Source organism: Ceraceosorus guamensis (assembly GCF_003144195.1).
Source record: "Ceraceosorus guamensis strain MCA 4658 unplaced genomic scaffold IE81scaffold_35, whole genome shotgun sequence".
NCBI classification, from domain to species: domain Eukaryota; kingdom Fungi; phylum Basidiomycota; class Exobasidiomycetes; order Ceraceosorales; family Ceraceosoraceae; genus Ceraceosorus; species Ceraceosorus guamensis.
Window position 1 is genome coordinate 177,078 of NW_020290030.1, and position 25,915 is coordinate 202,992.

Here is a 25,915-nt window from a genome sequence, read left to right on the forward strand (position 1 = left end):
CCACTATCGATGAAGATATTACGGTCCAGTGGAACGCTCCAGAAGTCAGCGATCGACCGGATGAATCTGTGCCCGCCGCTTTTGTGTCCCGACAAGCACCGCATCCCGTTCTGCGAAGGCGGCGCATGTCGGTACGCTCCTGCAGGTCGACATCGTCGTCGCACGCCTCCTCGCAAGGTCCAGAAGCTTTTGGAATGGCCAAGCGAAGATCGCGAGAACCGAGCTTCTCGTCGGATCCAGTCTTTGAAGCGCATGTGAATGCTGTCGCATGCCGAGCAGCTCGTAGCATCGGCCGACAACGCAGCCTGGAAATCTCCAGCCATATCTTGCGCAGTAGACCTGTCGATGCGCGAGGGAGGTCATACGGCCTTAGCAGGAGCGACCCTTCGCTGCGCGGGAGGTGCCGAGCGTGCTCCGCGAGCACTGATCACGAATGGGATGCCCTCGTCGGTACCTTGCTCCTGGAAAACGCTCCTGCTCCACCAGCGGTGCCTTGAGGGAGCCACTCAGAAGTTTATTTTTCTCGCCGATAAGTTTCACCGCTAATACCTCTGCGTCGCTTAATGTCTCGACTAATCGCGCGTGCCTCTGCGATGGCCGCGCCCCTCAATAACTACAACCTCCCCTCTCCACCCTTTGCTGTAGCAACCTGACCTTGCTAATATCCTGGCGCTGGCGTCGCGTACTGCATGTCAACGTGATGCGCCCTTACAATGGCGCCAACAACGGCCTCGATGGCCGCTGCCCTCTTTAATCTGATGCTATACAGCAACATAATGCGTGCGCGGCTTGAGCCGTCGCCGAGTGGATGATGTTCATGAATCGAGTCCGATCGCTTGCCATCCTTGCTTTCTCTCTTGCTGCAACCTGTCCCTGGCCTCTGCGCAGGCTTCTGCAGCGACGTTACCGAATTCGCTGGGATCTTCAGCCACATACGCTTGGAATTCATCCACCCATACGCTCTCCGCATAACCTCTGAGCTGGAGATCGTGCTGGATGATAGATTTGGCTTTGCGGGGCAAGTCATCCCATGCGCGTTGAGCTGCTGATGCGAATGACGGCACCAGGTGAAAGAGGGCGTGATTTTGCTCGTGAGTTAAGGAAGAGGCGGCGAATCGCTGCAGAACGCTGACGAGGTACCGAAAAGGGCTGTTGCTCTGCTCCACCAGCGCTTCGAGGGAGTGCAATTGTCGCAGAACGGCGCATTCTGTGGGATTGCAGTACGATTCCCACCACGGCATTTCACTTGTGCTTGAAGAAGCGCCTTCGAATGTCTCTGAAGGGTCGACCTGCTGAGTATCGCCATCGCCGTGGCGTCTCCTCATTGCTGCAAGCCACTGTCGCACAGAGTCGAGTGGCAAGTTGAATGCTTGGTAGTTGCGACATAAGCGCGCATTGCTCGCCTCCTCAAGATCCAGATACACGCCTTTGGGCGCGCCAGCCCCTTCGTAAAACGCTTCCATGCGAGCCAATGCAGCGTGTTGATGACTCGCCTCTTGAAAGACGAGCGTCAAGAGCGGAGTGCCGTGTCCACGCAGCGTGAACAGCTCGTTGCCTGTCTGGAGAGGAGATGAGGAGAGAGGGGAGAGAGAGGAAGAAGCAACTGCAGGCGGTTGCTGATGAGAACCTCTGGGAGTGCCCGCCTTTGCCTTGCTGCCTCCTCCACGGTGACGACGAGGCGGGCCCATCGCTGCTGTGAGTGAAGCTGCGTGCTGGGCTTTGAACTGAGGAAAGGTCCATCGCGGATATGTCAAGGCGGACAGCTGGATGGCGCTTTGCTATGGGCTGATCGAGGTTCAGCTCAGGGTCGCCCTGCCAGACTGCTTTCACGTGACGCGTATCACAGCCGACGTCGGTTGCAGTAGGGGTGGAGGCGCGCATCCCCTCTCACTAATCAAATTCACCATTCACCACGACTGCCCAACGTCGACCACCTTCGACAGGACGGGGCTTCTGATGAGGTGCTCGAGGCAGCATCGCTCGCATCACTTCGACGCCAGAGCCTCAACGATTATCGCATTCATGACAGTCGGCTTGGACTGTGATTGCACTGCACGCAGCTAAGACAGATCAGAGAGCTTGAATCCCGCGCCCAGCCTGCGCATATCGCGTATCCGATCGCAAGAAGAAGCCTGTACGCAAAAGTGGCCGCCTGAATCCATCTTGCCGCTCTCCGCGTCTGGATAAGGGCAGCGAATCTACAGCGTACGCAGCGTAGTCGTGGTGGTCAGTGCAAGAGGCGGCGAGCCTGCTGGTCTCAGGCAGCACGCTCCGGGACTCACTTGTTGTGGGAAGGGGCATGGACAGTGGGAGGGCGAGGGAACGCAGGAAAGGGTGCGAGGGCAGAGGAAGGATGTGCAGGTGGCTGAGCATGTCGAAGGCGTGCGCGAGCAGAGAAGCTTGTCAGATCGATGAGGCGCAGGGCGGGTCGGCCATGGCATTCCGCAGAGACTGACTCACCCGCTTCTACTCGCGCTTCGAACCAATTCGCATCGCCAGTCTGCGGGCAGAGATGAAAGTAATTGGAAAGTGAGGATCAAACCCAGCCTCGGCTACCTTTGCGTGCTGCGTGCTGCGTCACACACTCACAGGTGGAGCCTCTTGTTCTCTGACCTGCCCATCACCTCCGCCAGTGAAGAATTGCTGAAAGAACTGAGCTGATGTTGGCAGGACGCTTGCAAGGAGGATTGCGGCGCACAGGGAGAGCGCGATCAGTCTTGAGGATGCGTGGCGCATGGCTGGGCTGTAACGATGGCTCAAATGATGACGATGATGGCCTAAAAGCTGCACATTCACGATTGCCGGAAGGTGCGATGGGTGCGATGCTGGTCGTCGTGTCGTAGCGTGGTGCTGTCCATTTGGCTCCACCCATGATGCACGCAGCATACACAGAGCAGGCGCAGTCACAGTCACAGTCACAGTCACGCGACCGCAATAACGGAGTTGCTTGCGGCGCCCAGCCCGGCCGTGGCTCGAGCGCATGCGCACGCGCGGTTGCATACATGATCACTCTTCTGACTCTGCATGCTGGGTCAATCATGTGAATCATGGACCCATAAATCACCAATTTGACTTCGCTTTGCTCGAATCTGGCATCTCTTAAAGGCAGCACGCACCCTCTGACGCCCAAAGCCACACACGCACACACACATACACACACACCACAGCAAACAAAGCCACCGGCGAAGCGATCATTGCGCGGCTCATCATTGGAGTCGTTCAGGCGCGTGCAGCTCCACCTACACCTCTAGGAGCGGTCATCTGCACGAACACGTTCACCTTCTTGGAGGGCATCCTAGTCGGTCAGCTTGGCGCTCACAAGCAAGCAGCTCGCCCCACCCGGTCAACGATCGAGCTTTACGCACAGTCAACGCGAGACCTCCCTGTTACACTGCACTGCGTTCCTTAGTCGCTCGCCGGCAGCAGCTTCTCGACAACGCACCGCCCACGGATACCAAAATGTCATCCAACGGATCTTCAGGGCAACACACCTCTGTGGATCGCCAGACGCTCCTCTCCCTCGATCACATCCGAGCGGTGCTCATCAGGCTCGAAGATACCATCGTGTTCGATCTCATCGAGAGGGCTCAGTATGCTCATAATCCGCCGATGTACGCCCCAGGAGCATTCAAGGAGCTCAGAGAAAAGGAGAATTGGGAAGCCAGCTGGGTCGAATGGTTCCTCAAAGAGACGGAGGCTGCTCATGGTGAGTGTGCCGGCACGCAGCGGCTGTTTGGCCACTTATATGCTGACACGATGCGCGCCTCGTCTCGCCTACCTGTCTGCCTTGCTCGAAACACTCACCCGCAGCCAAAGTTCGGCGCTTCGATACTCCGGACGAGTACCCCTTCACGCCCATCGAGCAACTGCCCAAAGCAATCTTGCCTCCCTTGACATACCCCGATGTCCTTTTCAAAGCGGCAGTCGTCAATGCCAATTCGCGCATCTGGAGTTGGTACAGGGACGATGTGGTGCCCGCCATTACGCGGAAACATGGCCTGCAGGCGGATGATGGGCAGTACGGCAGCGCTGCTACGAGGGATGTGGAAGTGCTGAGCGCTGTTTCTAGGCGCATACATTTCGGTGAGCGATGATACGTGGCTGCACGCGAAAATTTGAGTCGAGCTTAGAGCACGTCACAAGGAGGGCAGACCCATTGATACACTCACCTCTCAACTTGCGGGGTCGCGCTCTAGGCATGTTCGTATCCGAGTCGAAGTTCCAATCCTCGCCAGCAGATTTTATAGAGCCCATACGTGCAAGAGATCGCGTCAAGCTGGAAGCGCTCATCACCAAACCGGCAGTTGAGGCTGCTCTGCTCGTGCGTCTGGCAGAGAAGGCGAAAGTGTACGGGCAAGATCTGGACACGCTCTTGGCTGCTGGCAAACAGGGCACAGCAAAGATCGACACAGAGGAGGTGGTCAGGATTTACAGGGAACGCATCATCCCCGAGACGAAGGTGGTCGAGGTCGATTATCTGTTGAAAAGGTGAGCGAGTTGGTAGAGGACGGCACCGCGGTCCCAGTGAAGATGCTGATGGTTTGCTTGTTGCTACAGGCTGGAAGGGCTGTCGGAGGAGGAAGTTGCCAATTTGGCTAACAGGAGGTGACCTTGGAGACTCAGGGCAGCACTGCCGACGGCAATACCATCGTCGTCGAACTTCGGTATGCTCGAGATTCTCGTGACGTAGTGTCTTTCTCGCCCATGTAAAGGCGTCGTCGAGCAGTCCAACGTCATTCATTGCTCGTATTTACGCGCCTCTACTCCTTTTGGAGGGACGACATCCACTTTTTTCGTTCCCACATCTTTCCAATTTGTGCTCAAAGCCGTACCTCCGCTCTCCACAAAGCTCTTCTGCATGGCTCTTCTCGTATCGTCGTCGGCATCGGCATAGAGCTTTTGAAAGAATGCGTCAATATTGCCATCTTGGCCTCCTTCCTTTGTGGAAGTCTTGTCGTCAGATGTTGACCCTTGTTGGCTTTGAGATGGTTCGTCTGCGTCGTCGGTGAATGAGTCCCATTTGGATCGACGTGCCTTGATACCCGACGTTGATGAAGCTGCGAAATTCTGTGGCGCTGTGACAGTGGCCTCTGCATCCACATTCGAAAGCGGCCAAAATGATCAGAGACGCGCGGAGAAAGACACGAAAATGCAACGAAGTGCGTAGATGCTTACGACTGGGAGAAGAGCCGGAGGGGCTGGTCGAGGTGCCTTGCAAGGCGGACCACTGTCCGCTCGCCTTCTTGACCAAGTGCACCTCAATCTTGCTGGCCTTGACATCGAACGTCGACTTTTCGCCATCCACCTCCGCAAACAGTGGATCAATGACGAGCTCATTTGCATCCTTCTGCGTGTCAGAAGGCCGGATCTGCACATTCAAAGCATGGCTCTCGATCTTGACGCTGACTTCTGGCCTCGTCAAGCCTTTCGCATAGATGGACAGGTGCACGACCTGGTCCGTTTGGTAGTAATCGTGCCTGGTATCGACGCGTGGGTGATGCGCTCATCAGCGTCTATAAGCATGTGCTGGCACGTTTAGACATCGTCTTGTGAGACGGGTCCTCCTTGGGCAGAAGGATACTTACCGAGATTTTGCGCTCGTCATCGTTAGCAGTACAGGTCGATCACGTATTCAAAGTTGCTTTTGGTCGAGCTTGTTAGCCGTTCAGTCTTTCCTGTTATATGATGGTGGAGTGGAAAGAGCTCTGCTGCTGCACGCACACCCTCCACGTTTGCCCTCTCACGTTCACATTTCTCGCGGCGCCACAGTCGACGACGCCGCATTTTGCTCCGCCGGCCCATCACGCGACAGAATCTGCCTCGCTTTCAGGTCCCATACCTACTTTACGAGACTCGAAAGAGAGCCGCAGCGGCCGCAGAATCACGAATCCAGCAGCGCCAGGGACTCCTTTTCATCTTCAGATTTATCGCACAACTTGCAATGACTCGCAGACGGCAGACGACGTGGCAACGTCCACATTCGCGTAGAGCCCACATCGTCCGCAGGTCGCTGTTCTTGTGGTCGACACATCGAACGCAGCGCCTGGCTGCGTCCACCTCTCATCGATTGCTATGAAGGCCCCCTTGGCAAAGTCTAGGAAAGGAGCGCGGAAACTAGAGTACAATCTGCGATCGACCTGCGAAGGTAGAGATACACGAGTACAACGGCAAGCCTGGCCAGGAACGGGACGAAGGAAAGGGCGAAGCGATGCCATCGAGGACCAGGAGAGTACTACAAGAGTGCCGTCGAGGGTCTTGTTGAATGCGTCGAACAGACGACTGAGCAATTTGCCAGAAAAGCTCTGCAGTGAAGACGTGCGAGTCGAGACGGGTCGTGCGGGAACAGTAGAGAATGAGAAGCCGGATGATCGTAACGGCGTGCGATGCGTGCAGGGGACGCGAGTGGATGCTTGTAGCGGGAAGAGCCGGTCGCTGAGATGACGAGACGGAGACAAAGAGCCAGGGAACAGAGTAGCCATGGATATGATACAGATCTGGGCAGTTGGACCGCGGACGCAAGCGCCCGCACCACCTAGCGAACACCCGGTTCGCTCCTCTTGACAAGGTCAACGACTAGCGTCGCTTGCCCGTAGAGTTGAGTAGATGCTGGTCCAAGGCCGCATACAGCCTAGGCAAAGGTCCAGGTGATGGGAATGCGACCTTCGTCTTCAGTTCCAAGGGCCTTGAACGCGGCGGGGCTGAAGTCGAGCGATCCCCAGGCACAGCCAGGGCAAGCGTCGCTGACAGTGACGGTGACTGATTTGCTGCCGCGGTGCGCAGTGATCTTGCGGCCACAGACCTTTGAATCGTTGGACAAGCCGAACGTGTTGTAGAGGTCTTGAGAGACGGCAACGATGTAGTCGCTGTCCTTGTTTGTCCAGCCGCAAGCGCCAAGACCAGTGGCATAGAAGGTACCTAAATGGAACGGCGCAAAGAGTGTCAGTCAGCACACTGCGCGCCAACGAAGATTGGTCCAGACTCACCATCACCAGAATATTGTTTGCCTGAGCCGGCGCCTGCTTGGCCAGTTGAGGTTGATTCGGAGCTGGACGAGGCATGCGTCTCGGTGTGAGTTGTCGGACTAGCCTTGGGCTTTTGGACCTGTTGCTGTTGTTGTTGTTGATGCTGTTCGGGCTTTGTGTCCTGGCTCTTTTGCTGCTTGGGCTTTGTGTCCTGAGCGGGCTTTGAATCGGAAGCCTTTTCCTGAATGGGCTTCGTTTTGGGCGTAGCTTTCTGGTCGTCGTCATTGTCGTCAGACGACTCATCGGACGCGTCATCTGAGCTGTCGTCGGCTGATCCGTCATCTTGAGCAGCGAACTGCTCGAAGGTCTGAGGGGTTTCGCCCTTTTTGAGAGACTCCATCGCTGCAGCTTGCCACTGTGGGTGCCGATCAGAGGAGCGTGAGTCAGAAGGCCTCGGCTTTATGAGCGGTAGGCGTACGGCACGCTTCTCACCTTGGTGTTGATAGCTGCTTGGTTCTCAGCGTACGCATTCAGCTTGGCTTGAGCCTCGCGCTGAGCTGCAGTAGAACGACGGACACGGAACTTGCGACCTTCTGCCAGTGTGAGGGAACGGGCGTGGGGATGCGCATGGTGCCCGCGAGCGAGGAGTGCGCTAGCATCACGTGCAGCTACAGCAGCGCGAGCTGCGGCATTTTGCGAGACGAACTGAGTAGTGTCGGCCACGGTGGATGCGATGAACGTGGTGAGGCAGAGCGCCAGGACGGAAGCCATGTGGAAACGCATCGTGGAGAGTTCTGTGAGCAGGGACGAGTGGTGGTAATGAGATGCTGTTGGGAAAGCGGGAGGCGGGGGGAGCTGCTGCTTGAAGCGCTTGGATGTTCAGAGGGGAGATGATGGCTTAGAACCGATCCTGACCGGTATTTGAATCGAAAGAAGTGCGTGCTGATGGGAGAGGGGCGGAGGTGCGAGAGTCTGTCTACCGCTGGTTGGATCTACCTGACGATTCTGCGCAATTGGGCTGGAAACTGTGTTGGGGTGAGGGCGAACGGATGAAGGACAAGAACAGTCGAAAGCGACAAGAGCAGAGCAAATTGATGCATGGGGATCGAGGTGGGAGTCAAGGAAAGCAATGTATATATATGCCTGCATCCTATCCAGTCACACTATATAGAGCAGACAATTGCTGCAAAGGCCCCGCGGCGACACTCGCAAAGGCACCTTTTGCGAACTTTGTCTCTCGATCGCATGAGCGCAGTCAAGTCATTCCCGCCGTTTGCTGGGCGCTGCGTCAGTGTCAATGGAAGGGTTCTGCCTCGACGCGGGTCAGCACCGCGCCATCAATCATGCAAGAGGCGAGCGATGAGCGAGCCAGGTCCTGTGCATGACACCGAGCTAACACGCTATCCATAGCTCCTTGATCAGTCGTGAGTCTTCAAGGATGAGCCCATGCAGCAGCAGCCTTTCCACGGCCCCCCATCCCGCAAGGGCCAGCATGTTTGCCATGAGCTGACTGCTGCATGGGTCTCAAGCTCGCGGCTGCAGTAAAGCATGCATGTACGCCAGGGGGCGCAACATACATCATGCATCAGCAAGTCCTCACCAAGTCCTTCGGAGGCACAGCCCTCGCGCCGTCATGCGGTACAGAATCAAGAGTCGTGAACGACGGGCTTCGCTGCTGCTGCATGCACGATGCAGCACATGGTGCATGCTGCTGCATCGCTGTCAAGCTCCGACGAACCGGCCCCCAATCACTGAAATCACAAGTGCATGGCGCGCGGCTGATGTTGCCCAGGTCGACATTCACGATTCGTGTATAGGCGCCGTGTCATGTTGATTCCATGCAAAAGGTTGCGAACATCATCATCCACATCACAGCATCATATATCTCGGCGCCTCACTTACCCGTGGCTGGCCACTTGAATTCAGATCAAGGCATTCTCTGCATGAGCATTGAGCAATCAGGATACTTATTGAAGAGTTGGGTAGGCAACAGCGGTGAGGCAAACACATCAGTTACGAGTCTTCACCATTCAAGGTTCTTGTTGGCGACCGTTTGTACCGATATATCATACAGGTGCGGTCTTGGCTGCTCAGGAGGCGATCCACCGCGATGGGTATGATTTACATCATACGGGCCGAGGCAGATCGACTCGGCGGCGGTCAAGAGTCTGCAGAATTAGAGTGCGGTCATCACTGGCGGCACTTCACTGATCAAGATTTGCATGGATTGTGAGTCTGCAATCAAGAATTGCGGTCTGCAATTATCGAATCGCGGGCAAGCGCCCTTGTATACGTGCCATTGGTGCCGTCTAGTCTTCAGCGTCTTCTGCCATAGGCTCTGCCTAGCCTCTGACGTATGTGACGGCATACAAGGCCCAAGCGACAAGGCGCGATACGTGGCACCGAAGAGCAGGCAGGACGCAATCACCATCACGTCCTAGACCCCGCCTCTCGACAACGCTACCACTGACCGCGTTCACGGACGCGACTCTGGTCGCCGTGCCGGATATGTCCGCACGAACAGCAACCAGCATATCAAATCAACCTTGTGACAATCACGCGCTTCTCACAAGGCAAATTAGCCGTCAAATCTTGTAGTAAGCTTTGCCGACGGCGCTTCCGTGATCATTGAAGCGTCCAGCATACTCGGGTGCAAGCTTTTTGGCTTAAGAGTCAGGCACTCCGATGAGCGCAGTTGCTCGTCCACTATGCCTTGGTCGCATGGCAAGCCACGAGAAGACTGCGCACACTCAAGACTAAACCGTTGCGTGCCTGAACAGCCGCTGAGAACTTGCGACGTATTCACCATTTCACCACAAGGTGCCTAACAACTTTGCCATCGACTGCGCCCTTTGACGACCGTTCATACTTTGGGACCTGATCACAAAGCGCGTCTCAAGTTCAAGCCCGACTTCAATCCTGCGAGCTTTGCGCTAGGAGTGCGATCCTTGCTCGCAGTGTTCTTCAAGAGATCCGCTGGATCATCGCCATCAAATTGGATGAAATATGCGCGATTCAACGACTTCTAGACGCGACACCGAGGAGCTTGTCAAATACCGCATTTTGATAGGCTACTCTTCGCACTCAACTTGGCGCGGCATTTGATACAGCAAGAAACTTTGGCTTGCCGTTTCATCATTGACCGCAAAGTCGCAGCAAAGGCGCATGATAGGATAGCAAAGCCTGTTCTGTCAAGCAATCGCGAACAATCTTGGACTCGTAAGGCGCTCTTGCTGACACATGGTAAGCGCCTGCGGTCGCTCAGATGGAGAAGTACGCTGTCGTCGTGCGACAATTTTGACTTGAAGTACTGGCTTGCCGTTAGTGGCGGGCATAGCATCCTCAGCTTCAGCTGGCCATCGCCTTTGCAGGCCACCGCGATAACCCTCATCATTCACATCACTACAAGTCAGTGAAACTCGAAAGAACGTGCATGCGACAATACCTCCTCACAAGACCCTCTGGCACGCCACACAATCGTGGCGTCACTTTTTGACCGTCAAGGAGGTGGCGGTGATGCGCGAGCCGTGAGCAGAAAATTTCTCCGCTCACTCACCGCCAGATTGCACCATTCAACAACCGCGTCATTGGCATCGCGTCGAGTGTATCCAATTGCAGGACTCTGTCATATTTGGTGGCCTCTTTCACCTTGCCGATCGTGTACGGGGAGTGCTCTCGGAGCTTGCACTCCGATCGTCAGCAAGGTGACACAATTCGCCGTCACGACAGGTGCTTGCCACCCATGTGGCGCTCTCGAGATGAATGCTAGCGCTTCAGCCTCTCAAGCGTCTTCCCAATGACTACCAGATGTTGCCTGCCTCCTCGCCACCGAAGAGCCATTTTGCCTGCACGAATGCGCAGAAGCGGCCAGAATTGCAAACTCGGCGCGCCTCTTGCGGGCTTCCCACTGCGCCGTGGACGCAATCCTCTTGCCACCAATTCGCCAGTTTGCGAGATCAAAGGTAGGATAGCACTCTAGCATGTTGTTCAAGCCTCTCGTGCGCTCATATCTAGCTTGTGCGAAGCGTCCGGAAGGGGCTCCCTCGTTGCTTGCCCCGTTGAGCACTTTCTCCCGTCCAGAAACCCTTGCTAGCTTGTTCTCACAAATCAGTCCACTTGCCTCAGCGCGTCTGAAAGTCACCTAGGCATCAGTAGTAGTACCGGTATAGGCACTACTCGCTACACGTCTCTAGACGCGACGCTGCGCGGAAGAGCGGCGAAGCCCCGCCCTGCATACAATCGCTTTTTTTGATCAACGTTGGACATCTCTCGCGCAAGCGCTCAGCCTGTCGAATGCAATATACGCCATGCGGCAAGGTAGCGTGGCCTTGGTCGTTCTTGCGTTCTCGCTAGTCTGGGCAGCTCAGCCTCGACATGGACAAGGCGGATTTACGCCTCTTTCCAAGCTTCCGGGTCCCGCGACAGCACCAATGTCAGGACTCGATGCTGCTCTTGTCAGAAGGCGACCTCTCGGCGATGAGCTTGAACGAGTGTTCGGTGCAGCACGTCAAGTCACAGCCCACCTGCCCCATTACAGGGCAGAAGCCAGTCATAGCCCTCGTCCTGAGCAGCAAGGAGCGCCACAGATCACCACACATAGCGGTGACACACTTCATGTGAGTCTCGAGTCTCCGGCAGGTGCGTTCGACGTAAGCTCAAGTAATCAAGAGAACGCCAAGCAGAGCTTTAACGATGACCTTCGAGTGCCGAGTCCAAGTCAATATCATGGGAGCAGCGTGAGTCTTCCGCCTCGCATAGGCTCCGCACAAAGATTGCTGGCTCAAACATCGTCAGCGTTCAGGTCGAACACCACAGCTTCACCGACCTGCTCCAGAGTCCGCTAGGTGGATACCACGTGAGTTGCGCACGCCAAGCGCTGCAATGAACATCATTCTGAGCACCATCTCTCAGTGGCACGCCCACGACCTGGCTTTAGGCGCGCTGGAACATGCAGAACACGACGGTCACCATCAAGTGAGGGGCTCTTCGCAATTCCATTCATCTTCGTCTGTTTCGCACTCCGCTAACTGTTGCACCTGTCAGATATTTGATCATGACGCTATCACGCATGTGATTCACAGCCCTGGACGTATCAGCGTGAGTCTAGCCTGCTATTGGTTAAGCCACACCTGTCTGACACAGTATAGCAATGCCCCTCCAACATTGCTGCTTTGGCTGCCGCTCATTCACTTTTCAGCACTCACCAGTGTCCTCACCAGGCGCCGCCTCCGCACAACAGACATCGGCACCGCCCTCATCCGGTACTCCAGATGTCGCGTCTCGGGGCGCATCTAATACCCAAAGTGCAGCGCGCAGCAAGGGCAGGATCCCAGCGGGACAACGTGCTTACAAGTACGCCGATCTCTGGAAGGAAGCAGACGGAGCGTCCTCCACTGACTCTGCGTATGCACGCAAGCCGCCAAGCGAGCGTACTGTGAGGCGCCATCGTGCCATGGAAAGGAAGACAGGCGTTGCGTGGGCGGACAGACCTCGCTACCAGCGTTCACGCCCAGCGCCTTCGCCTGCGAGAATGAGATTCAACGAGCTGATCGAGCAGGCTCGCGGTGACGGTTCATTGCCGTTCGGAGATGCCGTCAGGAAGCATCTCTTCAAGGAGTACGGCAAAGCAGCACTATCTGTGCGGCCAGAGTACTGGGCAAAATCAACACCAAGCCATAGGTCAGCAGAGGAGTTTCTGCGGACAGTAGAGGGAAGACCTACGCAACCTCGAGCGACGTTTGAGCGACAAGAAGAGATGGTCAAGAAGCTCGAACAGGAGCATGGACCAGCCATTCGGCTCATGGATCCTACACTCTGGAAGCCGGGCGGTCCAACCAGTTCGGCTATTTCCAGGGCCAAGAAGCGTTACATGGAGCGTCAAGAAGCCGGAGAGACTGATCCCGGTCAGCTTCGCCCGAAAAGGATATCGAGAATGCGACACTCGACGCAAGCCTCGGGTCGATGAGGGACAGTCCACTCCGTGAAGACTTTGACTGTGGTCGAATTTGTCCTAGCACGTGACGTCCACAGTCCCTAGATGTACACATGAGGACTCAGACGCAATGAAAAGTCAGCTCTAAAGGGCTCAGAGTCTTGGCGCATGTAAGTGTCTTGTGCGGAAAAGGAGCAGGTCTCAAGCCTGAGGATATACATAGTGTGCTTGGTCAGACAACGGTGGAGCCGCCTTGAAGAATGTGACAGATCTAAGCCGGTTTGGTCTGAGGAAAATACGGAGGAGAGGTAGGTACGGGTACGGGTACGGGTGAACTGCATGGAGAGGCAGGAGAGACGTCAGCTGAAGGTGCCTTCGGTCATGCGTCTCTTTTTTCTTAATATCTTGTGAATTGCGCGCGCTGCCGGCGCGCGCAATCAATTAAGCCGCTGAAATTGAAATCTAGGCAAGATCGCGAGGGGCATGACGCAGCAGGAGCAGGGGCCGAGCATCGCAGCTGCTGCATGGAGGCAGCGGAGCATGCACATGGCGTTCGCTTGGCCCCCGCCCACCCAACCTTGAAATTTCGAAATTGCCTAGGAACTATCCTTACGCTCAAGTCGCACCGCACCTTCTATGGACATCCCTTCATCTCCACCTTGGCACACGCTCAGAATTCCTGCTGCCTCGCAACTGCCTGCGAGCACCATCGCTCGCCTTGTACTGGCCCCGATCGCGCGTGCCTCGCTACTGCAGTCCCCCTAGCCCTCGCCTTCACCTTTCGTGCCTTCCGTTTCAACCGCCAAAGCGCCATGTCTGGTCCGGGTGGTGACTCGTCGGACTCGGCCCCGTCGGGAGCGAGACCAGTCGCCCTCCGCGCTAGGTCATCATCTTCAGCCAACCAAGACGCTCCATTTGGTCTGGCGCGATCACCCGTGATCCCAAACATTCCGCCCAGAGGAGAGGCGAGCAATGTTCAATCTCCTCGTCTCGGTGCGACGGAGCTTACCAACCCGATCGAATCCGAGTCAGGCGTGACTGTCAGAGGAGGCAGAGCTAGCTCGAGCGTGCACGGATCCAGACCCAACAGCACCGCAGTGTCGGAAAACGAGACAACACCGGTCAACCTTGCCGACTTGGATAGCTTGCCCATCAGCGATGAGCAAAAAGCAAAGATCATCGATCGCCAGTGAGTAGAGCGTGTAGATGGCTTGGCATGACTCGCTTGATTGACCTTGTCTTGGCACGCTCTGTGCCTCTCCTGCCGCGTAGTCTCGTCCGTCCCGATGCCTCGGGTTTCCCGCGTATCGATACAAATACTACCGATGCCTCAGCTGCGTCAGATGCAGCGGGCCCATCGCATCAGGTACGCTTTCCTGGTTACTCGTCGGGAGATGAAACGGATACGGAAGAGTATTTGGGTCCGGCGACGATGCAAGGAGGCGCAATCACGGACGACGTGTACAGGTGGGCGCACAAGAATCGCAGACAGAGCGCAAAGAGGACGAGGAGCGAGAGCCTGCACCTGCCTCGCACCTCCACCATCGATCCTGATTTGGACGCTTCGGCGATCCGAGAGCCCGGCGGTTTCCGGTGAGCTTCGATCAAGTGGACTAGCTGCTCGCATCGATCCCTGACGCAATCCCTTTCTTTAGCCGCTTCTTCGTGCTGACACAAGCTGGGGAGCAGGGTCGCCCGCCCCCGCGCGCTCTGAGGTCATTCATCGATTTCCTGGCACTCTATGGTCACTACGGAGGAGAAGACTTGGAGGACATCGATGAAGAAGACGACGACGATGGCGATGAACTCGACGATGAACAGCTACGAGCAGAGGAGGCCAGGGAGCTCGGTCGGCCAAGTGGAAGCCATGGAGAGCCGACCGAGCGCACCGCTCTGCTAACGAGAAGAGCGTCTCGACGAGCTCTGCAAAGATCGAACAGTCGCATTCGCCGGGGTTCTGAAGGTGGACGCCCGCGAGGGGAAGCTACAGAGACGGAAGCGGTGCTCATGCTGCTCAAGTCCTTCGTCGGCACAGGAATCCTCTTCCTGGGGAAGGCCTTCATGAATGGCGGGCTCTTATTCTCGACCATCGTCCTGTGCGCAGTGGCCATGATCTCGCTGGTCTCCTTCCTGCTCCTCGTCAAGGCCAACCTGAAGTACCCAGCTTCTTTCGGAGATATGGGAGGCATCCTCTATGGGCCCAAGATGAGGTTGGCCATCCTAACGTCCATCGTTTTCTCGCAATTTGGCTTTGTCGCAGCATACACCGTCTTTGTGGCGCAGAACTTGCAAGCCTTCGTCTTGGCAGTCACCCACTGCCGCACACTTGTGCCGACAGTCTGGCTGATCTTGGCGCAAGCTTTGATCTTTTTGCCTCTCAGTCTTGTGCGACGCATTGCCAAGCTGAGCTCAACAGCCCTCGTCGCAGACGTCTTTATCCTCTTCGGCATCATTTATCTCTTCAAGTACGAGATCACTGAGCTCGTCGAGAAGGGCGTTGCGGATGTCGTCCAGTTCAACTCTTCGACCTTTTCTCTCTTCATCGGCACCGCAGTGTTTACCTTTGAAGGAGTCGGTCTCGTAATTCCCATCACGGAGAGCATGAAGGAGCCAGAGAAATTCCCTCGCGCATTGTCTGGTGTCATGGCTGGTACAATGGTGCTCTTTACCGCCTCTGGTGCTCTTTCCTACATGGCGTTTGGCAGCAAGGTTCAGACTGTCGTCATTACCAACTTGCCGCAGAACAGCAAGTTCGTGCAAGCGATGCAATTCTTGTACTCGGTCGCCATTCTCCTCTCGACGCCCCTCCAGCTGTTCCCCGCCGTCTCGATTTTGGAGCGAGGCATCTTCACGGCCAAAAGTGGCAAGTACAAGTAAGTGGTGGTGTCTGTAGAGTGTCATCGCGTTGGGGCTGACGAGTCGCACCGCATGTCAAAAAGCTGGAAGATCAAATTCTGGAAGAACGTCTTTAGATGCAGCACCGTCGTCCTCTGTAGCTTTGCAGCCTGGGCAGGCTCCGCGTCACTTGACGTCTTTGTCTCGTTTATCGGCAGCGTTGCATGTGTGCCATTGTGTTTCATTTGTGAGTGTCGAAAGTCGCGCGAAATGAAAGCATCTTGCTGATTCTTGCGGAATGTTTTCGGCCAGATCCGCCGCTGCTTCACCTTCGAGCGTGCGCCACGTCTAGGAAGGACAAGATCCTCGACTACGCTATTCTCGCTTTTGGTATAGCTTGCACGCTCTTTGCTGGGTCACAGACCGTCTACACCCTCATCAACCCAAGCTCGCCTCCTGATCAACCAGTCTGTACCCCTCCATAAGTGCTCATAGGCAAGGTGCAGTCAGTTCATCGATTTGTACAGAAGCAAGCGCTCAGAAAAAAGTCATTGATAAATAAGAATGCGTCTGTGTGAACAGGTGCGCCTGTGGATACGTGAATGCGCCACAATGTGGGTATGGGACGTGCACAAGTTTGAGCAGATCAGAGCAGGTGCAGTACGACTGTGAGCGTCGCTACCTCGCTGCAAAACCGTGCTCCTCATCTGGCCGAGCGGACGCCGGACTTTCAAAGTATTTGTTGAGTTCCCTGTCCAGCTCTTCGCCAAGCAGCCTTGGCATTTCCAGACTGTGCTTGACTGCAGACTTGTTGAGGGCTTTCGCGCTTGCAAACATGACATCTGCGAGGATGGCATGCTCCGGTGAGAAGGATGAATTCGCTCTTCTTCGCATTCTTGCACCGCACTCACCCAATTCCTCCAGGGTTCTGCCCTTGGTCTCGGGGAAGAAAAAGTAGACCATCGGAAAGAGCGCCGCATTAAAGACGGCAAATACGATATACGTTTGGTATCCAATAGAAGCCAGCATTGGAGGGGTGATCATGACGATGAGGAAGTTACTGGCCCAGTTCTTCGTGCATGAAAGGGAGGGAGCGATGGTGAGGAGAGGTGGGAAATGGAAGGAGGCAGCGGGGGGAAAGAGGGGAGAAAGGGTTTGAGCTTTCGGACGAGACGAAGACGGAAGGAGCAGCACGTGGTTAGAGTGACCTACCATCAAAGTGCTCAGCGCATTGACCTGTATTCTTGTCCTCAAGTTCGAGATCTCGGCGGGGTACAGCCACGTCATACCAAGCCAGCCAACGGCGAAGAATGAATTGTAGAGGAAGATCCTGTCATGGGTGGCGGTGACGGCGTGGTCAGCTATAGGCCGCGCCAACTCACGTGCTGTGCACGCCGCGTGCACACCCTCCAAACTCCTACAAGCTTTCGGCAGCCGTTGCGCTCGCGACTCGTGACGCTTGGACTCTTCGCAACACTCACATGGCTACAGCTGCAATCCCCGGGCCATTCGCAAGTTCAGGCACGCCATCTACGACTGTCCCGGTGGATACGCAGCCAGCGATGGCTGCCATGCAGGCACACATGCCGATGAGACCGATCAGCATGAGCTTTCGGCGTCCGGACCTTTCCACCAGTGGCAGCGCAATGAGAGCTGCAAGCGCATATTCCGTCCCGTTGATTCCCGCGATCAGACGGCTCTCCTGCTGGCTTCTGCCGAGCGAGTCTTCCAGCAGAAGCGCTAGGTAGTAGGTGACGACGTTGATTCCCGTAATCTGCTGAGCGAATTGAGCAAGGATGGCGATGGTGGCGCGTTGAAGGTTGCGCGAGGGTCCGCGATCTAGCAGCTCGCTGTACTTGAACCCACCGCCAGCAGTTTGAACGCGAATGGCTTCTTCCACCGACTTGACCTCTTGTCGCACCTCTGCATCGTCGGGAGAGGAGCCGGCAAGACGTGCGATGACATCTACTGCCTCAGCTCTTCGCCCCTGCATCATGAGCCAGCGTGGGCTGTCTGGAAGCCAAAGCAGGCCAACCATGACGATGATGGTGAAGAATGATTGAAACATGATTGGAAAGCGCCATCGAACGCTGCCCTCACTGTGATGCATGCAAGGCACATGCTTAGTATCGACAAATTGCTGAAAGGGGATGCCAAGCACCCAAACTCTCACAGGAAAAAGAAGCCGTAATTGACCCAGTAAGAGATGGCGATGCCGACGGCAATCAAACATCCACTGAGCATAATCAACATGCCTCGCTGATGTGGTTTTGCGCATTCCGATTGCCTGGGGACAGCATCGGGTCAGCAGGGACGTTTTGCCAAAGCGACCGCGCAAACACCTCACCAAGTGGGGATAGTGCTGGTGACAACGCCATTACCGATGCCGCCAATGACTCTGCCTAGAACAAAGAGAGCGTACGACGTCGCCGCGTTCCCACCGAGAGCTGCTTGAAAGATAGTGCCAAGAATCATGACGAGCGAGCCCCAAAAGGTGCTGGACCGTCTACCCCAACCGTCTCCATAGAAGAGGACGAGAAGAGCACCGAACATACATCCCACTTGATACACTGCCACGCCAGCCGCTTGGATAGACGGTGAGCCCTGGCACTGTCCGGGCTCTTCGCAGAGTGCATTGGCAGCGGTATCTGGCGTCATCAATGGAAGGTCTCGCTGAAAGTCGTTTAGCGTCAAAAGACCCGACATGACTCCTTGCTGTGCATGAGAGAATGAGTGAATAAGAAAAGAGCTCTCTAGGAGCGTTCCCCATCTGTACTCACGTCGTAGCCAAACATCAGGAAGGCCGATGAGGCAATTATACCGATGCTCAGGTTAAGAGCTGTGCCATCGAGCTTTTTGCCATTCTTGATATTGTACTCTGGCAGGTTGCCCATCGCATGTGTGATGCTTCTCCACCAGCCGTGGGAGTGAAGCTGTCCAGCGCGCTCTTGATCGAGAGCCTTCTCATCATCGCTCAGCACTGCGGGTGGTGTGGTCGCCACTGTCGTTGGCTCGCTCGATAAGGTGTTCCTCTTTTCTTGAGAAGCAAAATCGTATACCGGCGAGTCTTGGGTGGAGAGTTGCTGCCCAGCCTCCGCAGGGTGAGCCTTCGTAGCTGTATGATGGTCTGTCATCCTTGCGAATCGTTGTGCGTCGGCGATGAAGTCAAAGAGAATGAGGCGCGGATGTTGCTTGCGGGATGCGACATTCAGCACTTTGATGAGGACCAAGCCCCTTTAAGTTGCGGAGACCGATCACCATCGGTATCGCGAGAAAGTATCCGGCGGTGATTGTGGGTCGGCAGAGTGTCCCTGACCTAGACCGGTCTAACTCATTATGCGGGGCGCTTGGCACCTCACACAGACTCACGACTGTGCAAACGCCTGACGAGCGGGATTGGTCAGGGTCCTTCGCTGCGTCATGGTGCGCATGACTTGTGAAGGCACAAAGCTGCTGGAGGCCCAAGTGCGCGTTGGAGACTGGGAGGTCTCTGAATATGCCGAGAGGGCGCCAAGGCTCGGGCATTTTTGCGGAGAAGGCAAGTGCTTGCGACTAGACTCCGGTACTGTGCGTCAGACACCGAGCGGTGCTGCCAAGAAGCATGCTTTGCCCGAAGGCAAAACCATCCGTTGCCGTCACGAGCACCTTTTCACCAGGAAGAGAGTTTTGTACGAGCGACTCTCTGGCCTGATGACGTTGAAGGCGGCGAAATCGTCTGCTCCCGATACTGAGCATGACTAACAAATCCGCTCTTCTCGTAACTGGAGAAAGAGAAGGTGACTCCGCAGCGACCAAAATTGCAAGTGCGTTCGCCGCATGTAGCGCGAAATCAGGAGCGTGGGGGGCCCAGCATTCACGAAAAGATTGTGATTGGCAAAAGCAGGGGATTTGAGTGACGATGCGAAACCCATGACGGAAGGAGAAGCAACTCCGACACCTCAGCTGCAAACGAGGTGATGTGGATGGAGGATGCATGCATGCGCGCAAGTCACGACGAGCCATTCGCCGCGTCGTGGCAGTCTTCGTCGTGAGTGTGAGTGTGTGTGGAGGCCAAGATCTGCTTCTTCTGCAGCTGTGCGATGTGGCTTGCGCGTGGAATGGAATCTTGGCGCTTGGCGCTTGGCGTGCGCACGCGCACGCGCACGCGCTCATGCATCGCACGTATTAGAAAGCAAGCCAGCCAGCCACGTATCTTCGCGGCCCGCTCGCCGTAACTTCTGCACGCAGCAGCCGATCAAGCGGCAGTCCTTGTTGAAGTCTCTCAGCACCTATAGTCATGACCCCGAGAAGAAGCGTCAAGCTGTACATGCAAAATGTCGGCGATGGCTCGTCAAAAATTGAGCGTCTATGAGCGTCTAAAGCATACGCAGACCAAAACATTCACGGGTAAATGGATGATGATTGACTGACTGACGCCTGCGACATTGCCGCAGGGGCAACGACCGTCGTTCGTGGCATTCGGGACCATTGCGCTCTAGCTATTTCACTGAGCAGGCGCATTGACACCCTCGGCTGGGGCCTTGCCCTTAGCGTCCTCGTCTGCTTGCTGGGTGTCACCAGGCGCGTCCGTGCGAGCAACGGAGCTCACAGAAGGTGTGGGCGCTATGCCGGTGCTCTCTGCCACATTGTCGCTTTCGGGAAGCACGCTCAACGCTTTGGTGAGCTCATCGACAGCAGTCCACAGCGTGCCTTGCACCTGTGCCAAGACTCTAAGTCGCTCTTCTAGGCCCTCGCGGGTGTCTTGTGACAGGCGCTGGAGTTGCTCGGGACTGAGATTGTTTAGAGAAGGAAGATTGTCTCGAGACCCGGATGAGTCGATGTTCATCAAACCGTGCGCGAGGCGCACGGCAATGTTTGCCGACGGCTCGGGCACAGATAGATGATACGGCAAATGTCGTCCGTATCGCTGCTCAAAGTCGGGAATTTGCTGCGGATCAAAAAGTGGAACCAGATCTCTTCCTCCATACTCAGCACTGGCAATGCTTTCGCTGACGCCGTTGACCACGGCAGTGCTCTGTGGCGAGGCTGGTCTTGGTTGCCTGAGTGCATCGGTATCACTGACCACAAGAGGCTTTGGCTCTGTTGAAGCCGAGGAAAGAGCTGCGAATCGCTTGAGAGCCGCCGCTCGTGCGGCTTCACGAGCATTGGCAGGATCGGATGACGCTGTCTCCTGCGCGTCTGCCTCGGGGGGAGAACTTCGTTCCATGCTCGGAGATACCTCGTGCCTCGCCGCCGTTCCATTCTGTGCAATGGCGCCGGAGGCTGACGTCGGCGCTGAGCCACTTTGCGCGGCAGACGTGGACGTAGAAGCTTTGGGAGAGGGAACTTTTGACCTGGTCGATCTCGAGGCTTGGGGGTCGTGTTGCTCTGCGGACGACCCAGCTGGTCCTCGGCGCGCAGCCCAGGGAGGAGGCGGCAGACCATCGTACGTTGATGAAGCGTGCTCGGCAACTGGCGCTTGTCCGCGAAGTGTCCAGACTGCGCCAAGCTGTGGAGTCTCACCACTCCATTGTTGATTGTCTGTTGGAGATCTCGGCGGCACAGACCTCGTTGCTGAATGCCAAGACGCGAAGGGGTCTGGCTGCAGGAGAATATTTGAATTTGGCACAGAGGACAGCGTGGAATACGGTCCAGGCTCTGTACGTCGAGCGGGAGCGGCGCTCGAGCTTGAGGGAGTGGCGCTAACTCCTGCGACGTCAGTGCGCGGGGGGAAAGCTGTCGTCGCCGCACCGACTTGGGCAGCTCTTGCAGCTTGCTCATCAGCACTCTGTCTGACCTGTCGCGTGTCCGCTGCAAGTTGCTCAAGGTAGTCGCGCAATGAAAGGCGCTGAGATTCTACTTGGGTTCGCGAAGGCCGACCAGAAGCGGGCTGGTTCGTGCCTGTTGGCGGTGGCTGACCAGCTTGGCCGGGTGCAGCTAGAGGTCTCGGGCGGTTCTGTGCTTCGAGCGGAGCCGGTGCTGGTGCTGGTGCTGCGCCCGCTGCTGGACGATTTGTCGAGGCCTCCCTTTGACCTTCGGTGAAGACTGTTCGACGGCAGGTCGGACAAGCTTGTTGCCGCTCAAGCCAGGATCGGAGGCAATGAAAGTGGAAGATGTGCCCACACGGCAGCTTCTTAGGTGTCTCATTTGGCCCGCGCGGACGTGGTTGCTCAGCTTGAGCCGTGGCACCAGCTCCCGCTGCGCCATCGTCACTGGCCGTAGCTGCCAATCCTTCGGACATTTCTTCTCTGCAAATGATGCACGTCTTGTCTGTCGCGTTGAGCTCTGCCGCGCTGGCGTTCGGGAAGCGAGACTCCATGTTGCGAGTGGCAGCACGGTATCGGAAGAAGTGCCTGACGCGCGAAAAGAAGCTCCTGGCTGTGAGGAAGACGTCACGCACCATGTTGAGTGGAAAACCGTAGTATGTCAAGATGAGCAGGAAAAAGCCGAGATAGATCAAGAGCTTCATGAAGTCTGCAGGCAAAGTGACGCATTAGTGCTGCTCGCGCTGAAAGGCTCCGACGATGTGCTCACCTGTTGCAAGGTCCACAAAGAAGACGTACATGCTCTTGCCCTCCCATGGTTCGGCATGGCGCAGGTCGTGACAGTTTATAATGTACTTTGCCGTAGTCCGCAGCAATCCAGCGGTGAGAATCATGAACTGCGGTGTACGTCAATGGGGATCGTGAGCAAGATTCTCGCACCACCAGGACTCTCATCACGGGCACCATTCCTCAGCTCACCTCGCTTGCGAACAAGATCATGACGCCAACCTGCTGTTTGTGCAGCAAGATGATTTCGCATGCGAAAGCCACCAAGAAAATGTCCAAGCAGAGGAGTGTCCACAAGACGCATACCATGCGAACGTGAAAGAGCCTCGAAAGCGAGGGTGCTTGCTCCATCTAGTCCGCGCAGGTGGTCGAGGCAGGACGCCATGTGTTCAGTAGGTGCGCTACAAGGCTGACATGACCGATTCACATCGCAGAAGGCACCCTTACTCACAAAGTCGACTCGATCTTCGCACAACCAGTGAAAGACCTTTAAAAACAGCAGAGTACCAAAGAGCAGCACAAAGCTAGCGTCGAAGGAATCTCTGAAGATTGTCATCGCAAGCAGTCCTTCCGTGACCGCGTACCAGCTGCGCTCGTAGAGGTGCTGTCAAACAAGAGGAGCGACGGGTGTAAGTATCGAGTCGATAAGGGTACGCTCAGCCAATAGCTTGCCCACCTCGATCTCGACGGCCCTCAGTTGACCAAAGAATGCCTTTTGTGCGCATTTTCCCAGTATCAGCGCACAGAAGATGCCAAAATTGAGCAACACCAGCATGCTGCCATTGGACCTTGCTAGCAGTACGCCAGCCGAGTAGAAGTTGGGTCTGGAAAGGAAGGCGTGGAGCACCACCAGTCCAAAGGCCGCAGTGGAGACAGCTCCGTAAGCTGCAAGCCTTGCGGCCGTCAGTGGAGCTGTCGGTAGTGCTCGCGGCATGATGTTTCCTTTTTTTCTGGTAGGACGGTCTCGGAATGCTGGCCGCAAAGTCGACGTGCGACCTGCAATGGCGCTTAGTGGTGCGCTCACTGCTAGACAGCGTCCCGGACCGTCAAATTTTCAAAGTAAGGTCGCAGCGCTCCAAAAGTGGTTATCATCGACTCGCGGTGAGCTGAAACGAGACCGCGAGTGCTGAAGACGTCAGGAAGGTGGTGCAGCTGGTCGAAATCATGGGGAAGGTCTAGGTGGACGGCCCTGATGAGCTGTAGCCTCGAACCTGGGTAAGCTTCATGATGCTCATCAGCCGAAGCGGTTCAGGCTGAGCGGATGCAGGGAAGGATTTCACGTGATCAACCGACGTGGCTCCAAAATCAAGACACGTGACTTGCCCAACATCATGAATAAGGCGCGTCACACGTGCCAGACGCGATCGAGGTGCCGGGTCATACGCGTACGTGTAGTCAAATCGTGAATACAATTATTGATTTGCGCGCACAGGGCCTTGAGCAGCAATCGCGGGCACTTAGCAGAGCTAAATTGTGTTTGGGGTCTTGCGTCGACGACCTTGACCCACCATCAGACTGACCGAGATTCCTTCAGAAATTGTCGCGTGCGTCTTGCGCGTGCTGTTGATGCTAATTCTTGATTGCTATACCGGTGGCTAGGGTGCAGCTAGCTCATCGTCGCGTCGACCGACGCCTGTCAAGTCGTGAGTGTAGCTGCACCCCGCCGGACTCCGACAGGTGCGTGAGACCCAGCAAATCAAGAATAAACGTGAGTGCGTATAATTTAAAACAATGCCGTTGCATATGCTAGTCCAGCTGAGCTTCGTGGCGGCTTGCTCTTTATTCTTGATTCTCATCATATTATTCTTTTGATTCTCATCATCGCAAAGCTCACTCAGGATCACGAATGTTCACTTACATCTCATATTTTATCATTTACAATTTTGATTGTGATTGCAGCATGCAGCAGAGCCAAGCGGGATCATCAAATGACTCGCGCGCACTTCATGTACCGGTGCGGTCGGCCAAGAGAAAAAGGCCTTCTCCTGCTCGGCAATAAGGTAAGGCGGGCCCGCGCGCCATCACCGCCTTGCTGGCCACCTTGCATCAGTTGTCAAGGAGCGCGGCTATGCACGGTCGGAGCAACACCGTACAGTGACAGTGGAAGCACACGCATGCCCTGCTAGCAGCAACTAGCCTGCCGCCCGGATTTGGTAAGCATTGCATAGAAGGAAGGAAGGAAGGCAGGTACGGCTGGAGCGCGAAAGGCGCATTCTTTGCAAATTGCAAAAGGTCACGGAAGAGATGGGCTGATGGCGGCCAGCTCGTGGCTGACGAGTGCCGCACCTTCAAAACGCCGCTCTTGACTGGTACAAGATGCGAGAAGCAGCACTCGACGTTCACGATTCGTGATTTACTATGGGAGATCATGAGCGTTGGGAGAGGCGTTCGCGACAGCTGAACCGGGGAGTTGAGCTGTTGTGGTGGGAAGGGGGGATTTGACAAGCGGATGCATGCTGATGCATGCACATCACGCATCTTCTCTGTGGACCCTGACACTTCCATGTTCATGTCACGAGAACCCTGGACGTGCAGTTCATCAAGCAGCCGGGCGATGCAGCGGTGCAACAAAGAGCCGCGCTAGGACTTTTCCCTCTTTCGAGATTGCATGGAAGCCTGCCAGCTGCGCTTTCTGTCGCGGGTATGTGGTATGGTAGCAGCAGCAGCAGCAGCAGCATCAGCAGTCAAAGCACAGTAGTCCCAGCAGGAGAACAAGTGAGTGGTGCTCACAACTGTTGTAGGTGCAAAAGTAGTGAGTGCAGCAGGTACGGAGCTTTTGAAGTGCCTGGCGCTGCTGCTCGTTGCGCATCCGCGTCCCCGTCCGCATCCGAGGGATGTCTTCCTTATCGCTACCATGTATCCATATCCACACATGTGATTGTCTCTGCTGTGCGGTGCATGACGCGGGGTTCTGTGCACACGTTTCGTTACACAAATGACTGTAGATAGGAATCAACAAGTCACAATAGTAAGTGGTTTATAGGCACGCATGTCACTCGCGGGGGCCGCAGCAGATGAGCGGCGCATTTCGCGACTGCCTGTGTGACTCAAACTGTGGGGATAGGTGTAGGCATTCGTAATTCATGATTGTATACGTTGGACAGCCACAGCGATCATGCACACAGCGATGAGAAGCAGCAGCAGCTAAGGCAAAGCAAGCAAGCAGACAAGGATCGAGGAGAAGTCACGATCGAGTTGACGCCAGAGGCCGCGCCGCCGCCGCTGCTGCTGCGTACGTGCTGCGTGCTGCGTGCTTGGTGCATGGATGGAGGGCATGAATTTGCATGCCTCGCGCGTCCTTTCTATGCGCAGGAGGTATATGCTGCTGCTGATGCGTGGTCTTCTTTTGCGCTGGTCGACCGCCATGACAATCAGCTTGGACCCCTACTCCCATCGACCGCCGCCTCATGTCATCGTTCCGAGGCCCCTTCTTCATCCCACTCGTGACCCTTACTCGCACCTCTGAATCTCGCCATTACGAGTGTGACTCACATGTCTCCGGCGCGTTCATCGCCTATCTGCTCGATTTCTTCAGTCAGATTCACGGCAAACGATTGGCAATCAGTCAACATCGCAATTTTCGGCCTGGTAGCCCGACACAGCACTGCGGTACTCAGCATACATAGCATCATTGCTACCTATCCTGCTACAGCGCG

The 25,915-nt window shown here is 55.9% G+C and overlaps 9 protein-coding genes across 9 annotated transcripts; 3 read left to right on the forward strand and 6 right to left on the reverse strand.

The window, feature by feature from the left end:
* Positions 1–815: 815 nt before the first annotated feature.
* Positions 816–2,736, reverse strand: IE81DRAFT_330547 (hypothetical protein; the record flags this gene model as incomplete). Its single annotated transcript, XM_025515196.1, has 5 exons — positions 816–1,559; positions 1,762–1,820; positions 2,283–2,399; positions 2,461–2,500; positions 2,590–2,736. 5 exons carry the CDS (start codon positions 2,734–2,736, stop codon positions 816–818), a joined length of 1,107 nt encoding a protein of 368 aa, XP_025369155.1.
* A 299-nt stretch (positions 2,737–3,035) lies between these two features.
* On the forward strand, positions 3,036–4,931 carry IE81DRAFT_323997 (putative ARO7-chorismate mutase). The gene is made up of 4 exons (XM_025514120.1): positions 3,036–3,706; positions 3,811–4,083; positions 4,197–4,488; positions 4,558–4,931. Exons 1-4 carry the CDS (start codon positions 3,460–3,462, stop codon positions 4,607–4,609), a joined length of 864 nt encoding a protein of 287 aa, XP_025369156.1. The 5' UTR covers positions 3,036–3,459; the 3' UTR covers positions 4,610–4,931.
* IE81DRAFT_150774 (SGS-domain-containing protein) lies at positions 4,514–5,694 on the reverse strand. The gene is made up of 3 exons (XM_025510437.1): positions 5,586–5,694; positions 5,176–5,477; positions 4,514–5,090 (listed from the first exon to the last, which is right to left on the reverse strand). The coding sequence occupies exons 1-3, from the start codon at positions 5,603–5,605 to the stop codon at positions 4,738–4,740; spliced, it is 675 nt and encodes a 224-aa protein (XP_025369157.1). The 5' UTR covers positions 5,606–5,694; the 3' UTR covers positions 4,514–4,737.
* Positions 5,695–6,534: 840 nt separating this feature from the next.
* On the reverse strand, positions 6,535–7,878 carry IE81DRAFT_150801 (hypothetical protein). Its single transcript, XM_025510438.1, has 3 exons — positions 7,455–7,878; positions 6,984–7,377; positions 6,535–6,915 (listed from the first exon to the last, which is right to left on the reverse strand). Exons 1-3 carry the CDS (start codon positions 7,743–7,745, stop codon positions 6,629–6,631), a joined length of 972 nt encoding a protein of 323 aa, XP_025369158.1. The 5' UTR covers positions 7,746–7,878; the 3' UTR covers positions 6,535–6,628.
* A 3,229-nt stretch (positions 7,879–11,107) lies between these two features.
* Positions 11,108–12,961, forward strand: IE81DRAFT_150822 (hypothetical protein). The gene is made up of 6 exons (XM_025510439.1): positions 11,108–11,578; positions 11,645–11,698; positions 11,764–11,817; positions 11,874–11,936; positions 12,006–12,059; positions 12,160–12,961. The coding sequence occupies exons 1-6, from the start codon at positions 11,270–11,272 to the stop codon at positions 12,925–12,927; spliced, it is 1,302 nt and encodes a 433-aa protein (XP_025369159.1). The 5' UTR covers positions 11,108–11,269; the 3' UTR covers positions 12,928–12,961.
* Positions 12,962–13,518: 557 nt separating this feature from the next.
* On the forward strand, positions 13,519–16,299 carry IE81DRAFT_367046 (hypothetical protein). The gene is made up of 5 exons (XM_025517047.1): positions 13,519–14,083; positions 14,167–14,487; positions 14,550–15,767; positions 15,834–15,976; positions 16,042–16,299. The coding sequence occupies exons 1-5, from the start codon at positions 13,707–13,709 to the stop codon at positions 16,212–16,214; spliced, it is 2,232 nt and encodes a 743-aa protein (XP_025369160.1). The 5' UTR covers positions 13,519–13,706; the 3' UTR covers positions 16,215–16,299.
* Positions 16,300–16,407: 108 nt separating this feature from the next.
* On the reverse strand, positions 16,408–18,623 carry IE81DRAFT_291070 (putative sugar transporter; the record flags this gene model as incomplete). The annotated part of the gene is made up of 7 exons (XM_025511881.1): positions 16,408–16,571; positions 16,641–16,800; positions 16,942–17,059; positions 17,211–17,828; positions 17,903–18,016; positions 18,077–18,444; positions 18,510–18,623. 7 exons carry the CDS (start codon positions 18,621–18,623, stop codon positions 16,408–16,410), a joined length of 1,656 nt encoding a protein of 551 aa, XP_025369161.1.
* Positions 18,624–19,072: 449 nt separating this feature from the next.
* On the reverse strand, positions 19,073–20,046 carry IE81DRAFT_150880 (hypothetical protein). Its single transcript, XM_025510440.1, has one exon. The coding sequence runs from the start codon at positions 19,879–19,881 to the stop codon at positions 19,282–19,284; it is 600 nt and encodes a 199-aa protein (XP_025369162.1). The 5' UTR covers positions 19,882–20,046; the 3' UTR covers positions 19,073–19,281.
* A 1,720-nt stretch (positions 20,047–21,766) lies between these two features.
* Positions 21,767–23,166, reverse strand: IE81DRAFT_282564 (hypothetical protein; the record flags this gene model as incomplete). Its single annotated transcript, XM_025511538.1, has 5 exons — positions 21,767–22,182; positions 22,243–22,369; positions 22,452–22,610; positions 22,711–22,863; positions 22,936–23,166. Coding segments are annotated over 5 exons (1,086 nt in total), but the record flags the coding sequence as incomplete, so codon positions are not given.
* Between the last annotated feature and the right edge of the window lie 2,749 nt (positions 23,167–25,915).

Excerpts from the sequence above, each read along its gene's own strand:
- IE81DRAFT_150822 (XM_025510439.1), top strand. The coding sequence starts at position 11,270 with ATGCGGCAAGGTAGCGTGGCCTTGGTCGTTCTTGCGTTCTCGCTAGTC. Across the intron at positions 11,579-11,644 it reads ATAGCGGTGACACACTTCAT|AGCTTTAACGATGACCTTCG; the intron begins GTGAGTCTCGAG and ends AACGCCAAGCAG. Across the intron at positions 11,937-12,005 it reads AACACGACGGTCACCATCAA|ATATTTGATCATGACGCTAT; the intron begins GTGAGGGGCTCT and ends TGCACCTGTCAG.
- IE81DRAFT_150774 (XM_025510437.1), bottom strand. The coding sequence starts at position 5,605 with ATGACGAGCGCAAAATCTCG. Across the intron at positions 5,478-5,585 it reads ATGACGAGCGCAAAATCTCG|GCACGATTACTACCAAACGG; the intron begins GTAAGTATCCTT and ends CGTCGATACCAG. Across the intron at positions 5,091-5,175 it reads CTCCGGCTCTTCTCCCAGTC|AGGCCACTGTCACAGCGCCA; the intron begins GTAAGCATCTAC and ends ATGTGGATGCAG.
- IE81DRAFT_150880 (XM_025510440.1), bottom strand. The coding sequence starts at position 19,881 with ATGAGCGCGTGCGCGTGCGCGTGCGCACGCCAAGCGCCAAGCGCCAAG.
- IE81DRAFT_367046 (XM_025517047.1), top strand. The coding sequence starts at position 13,707 with ATGTCTGGTCCGGGTGGTGACTCGTCGGACTCGGCCCCGTCGGGAGCG. Across the intron at positions 15,768-15,833 it reads GCCAAAAGTGGCAAGTACAA|CTGGAAGATCAAATTCTGGA; the intron begins GTAAGTGGTGGT and ends CATGTCAAAAAG. Across the intron at positions 15,977-16,041 it reads TGTGCCATTGTGTTTCATTT|ATCCGCCGCTGCTTCACCTT; the intron begins GTGAGTGTCGAA and ends GTTTTCGGCCAG.
- IE81DRAFT_150801 (XM_025510438.1), bottom strand. The coding sequence starts at position 7,745 with ATGCGTTTCCACATGGCTTCCGTCCTGGCGCTCTGCCTCACCACGTTC. Across the intron at positions 7,378-7,454 it reads AAGCAGCTATCAACACCAAG|TGGCAAGCTGCAGCGATGGA; the intron begins GTGAGAAGCGTG and ends CGGCACCCACAG. Across the intron at positions 6,916-6,983 it reads CAAACAATATTCTGGTGATG|GTACCTTCTATGCCACTGGT; the intron begins GTGAGTCTGGAC and ends CGTTCCATTTAG.
- IE81DRAFT_323997 (XM_025514120.1), top strand. The coding sequence starts at position 3,460 with ATGTCATCCAACGGATCTTCAGGGCAACACACCTCTGTGGATCGCCAG. Across the intron at positions 4,084-4,196 it reads TTCTAGGCGCATACATTTCG|GCATGTTCGTATCCGAGTCG; the intron begins GTGAGCGATGAT and ends GTCGCGCTCTAG. Across the intron at positions 4,489-4,557 it reads GTCGATTATCTGTTGAAAAG|GCTGGAAGGGCTGTCGGAGG; the intron begins GTGAGCGAGTTG and ends TTGTTGCTACAG.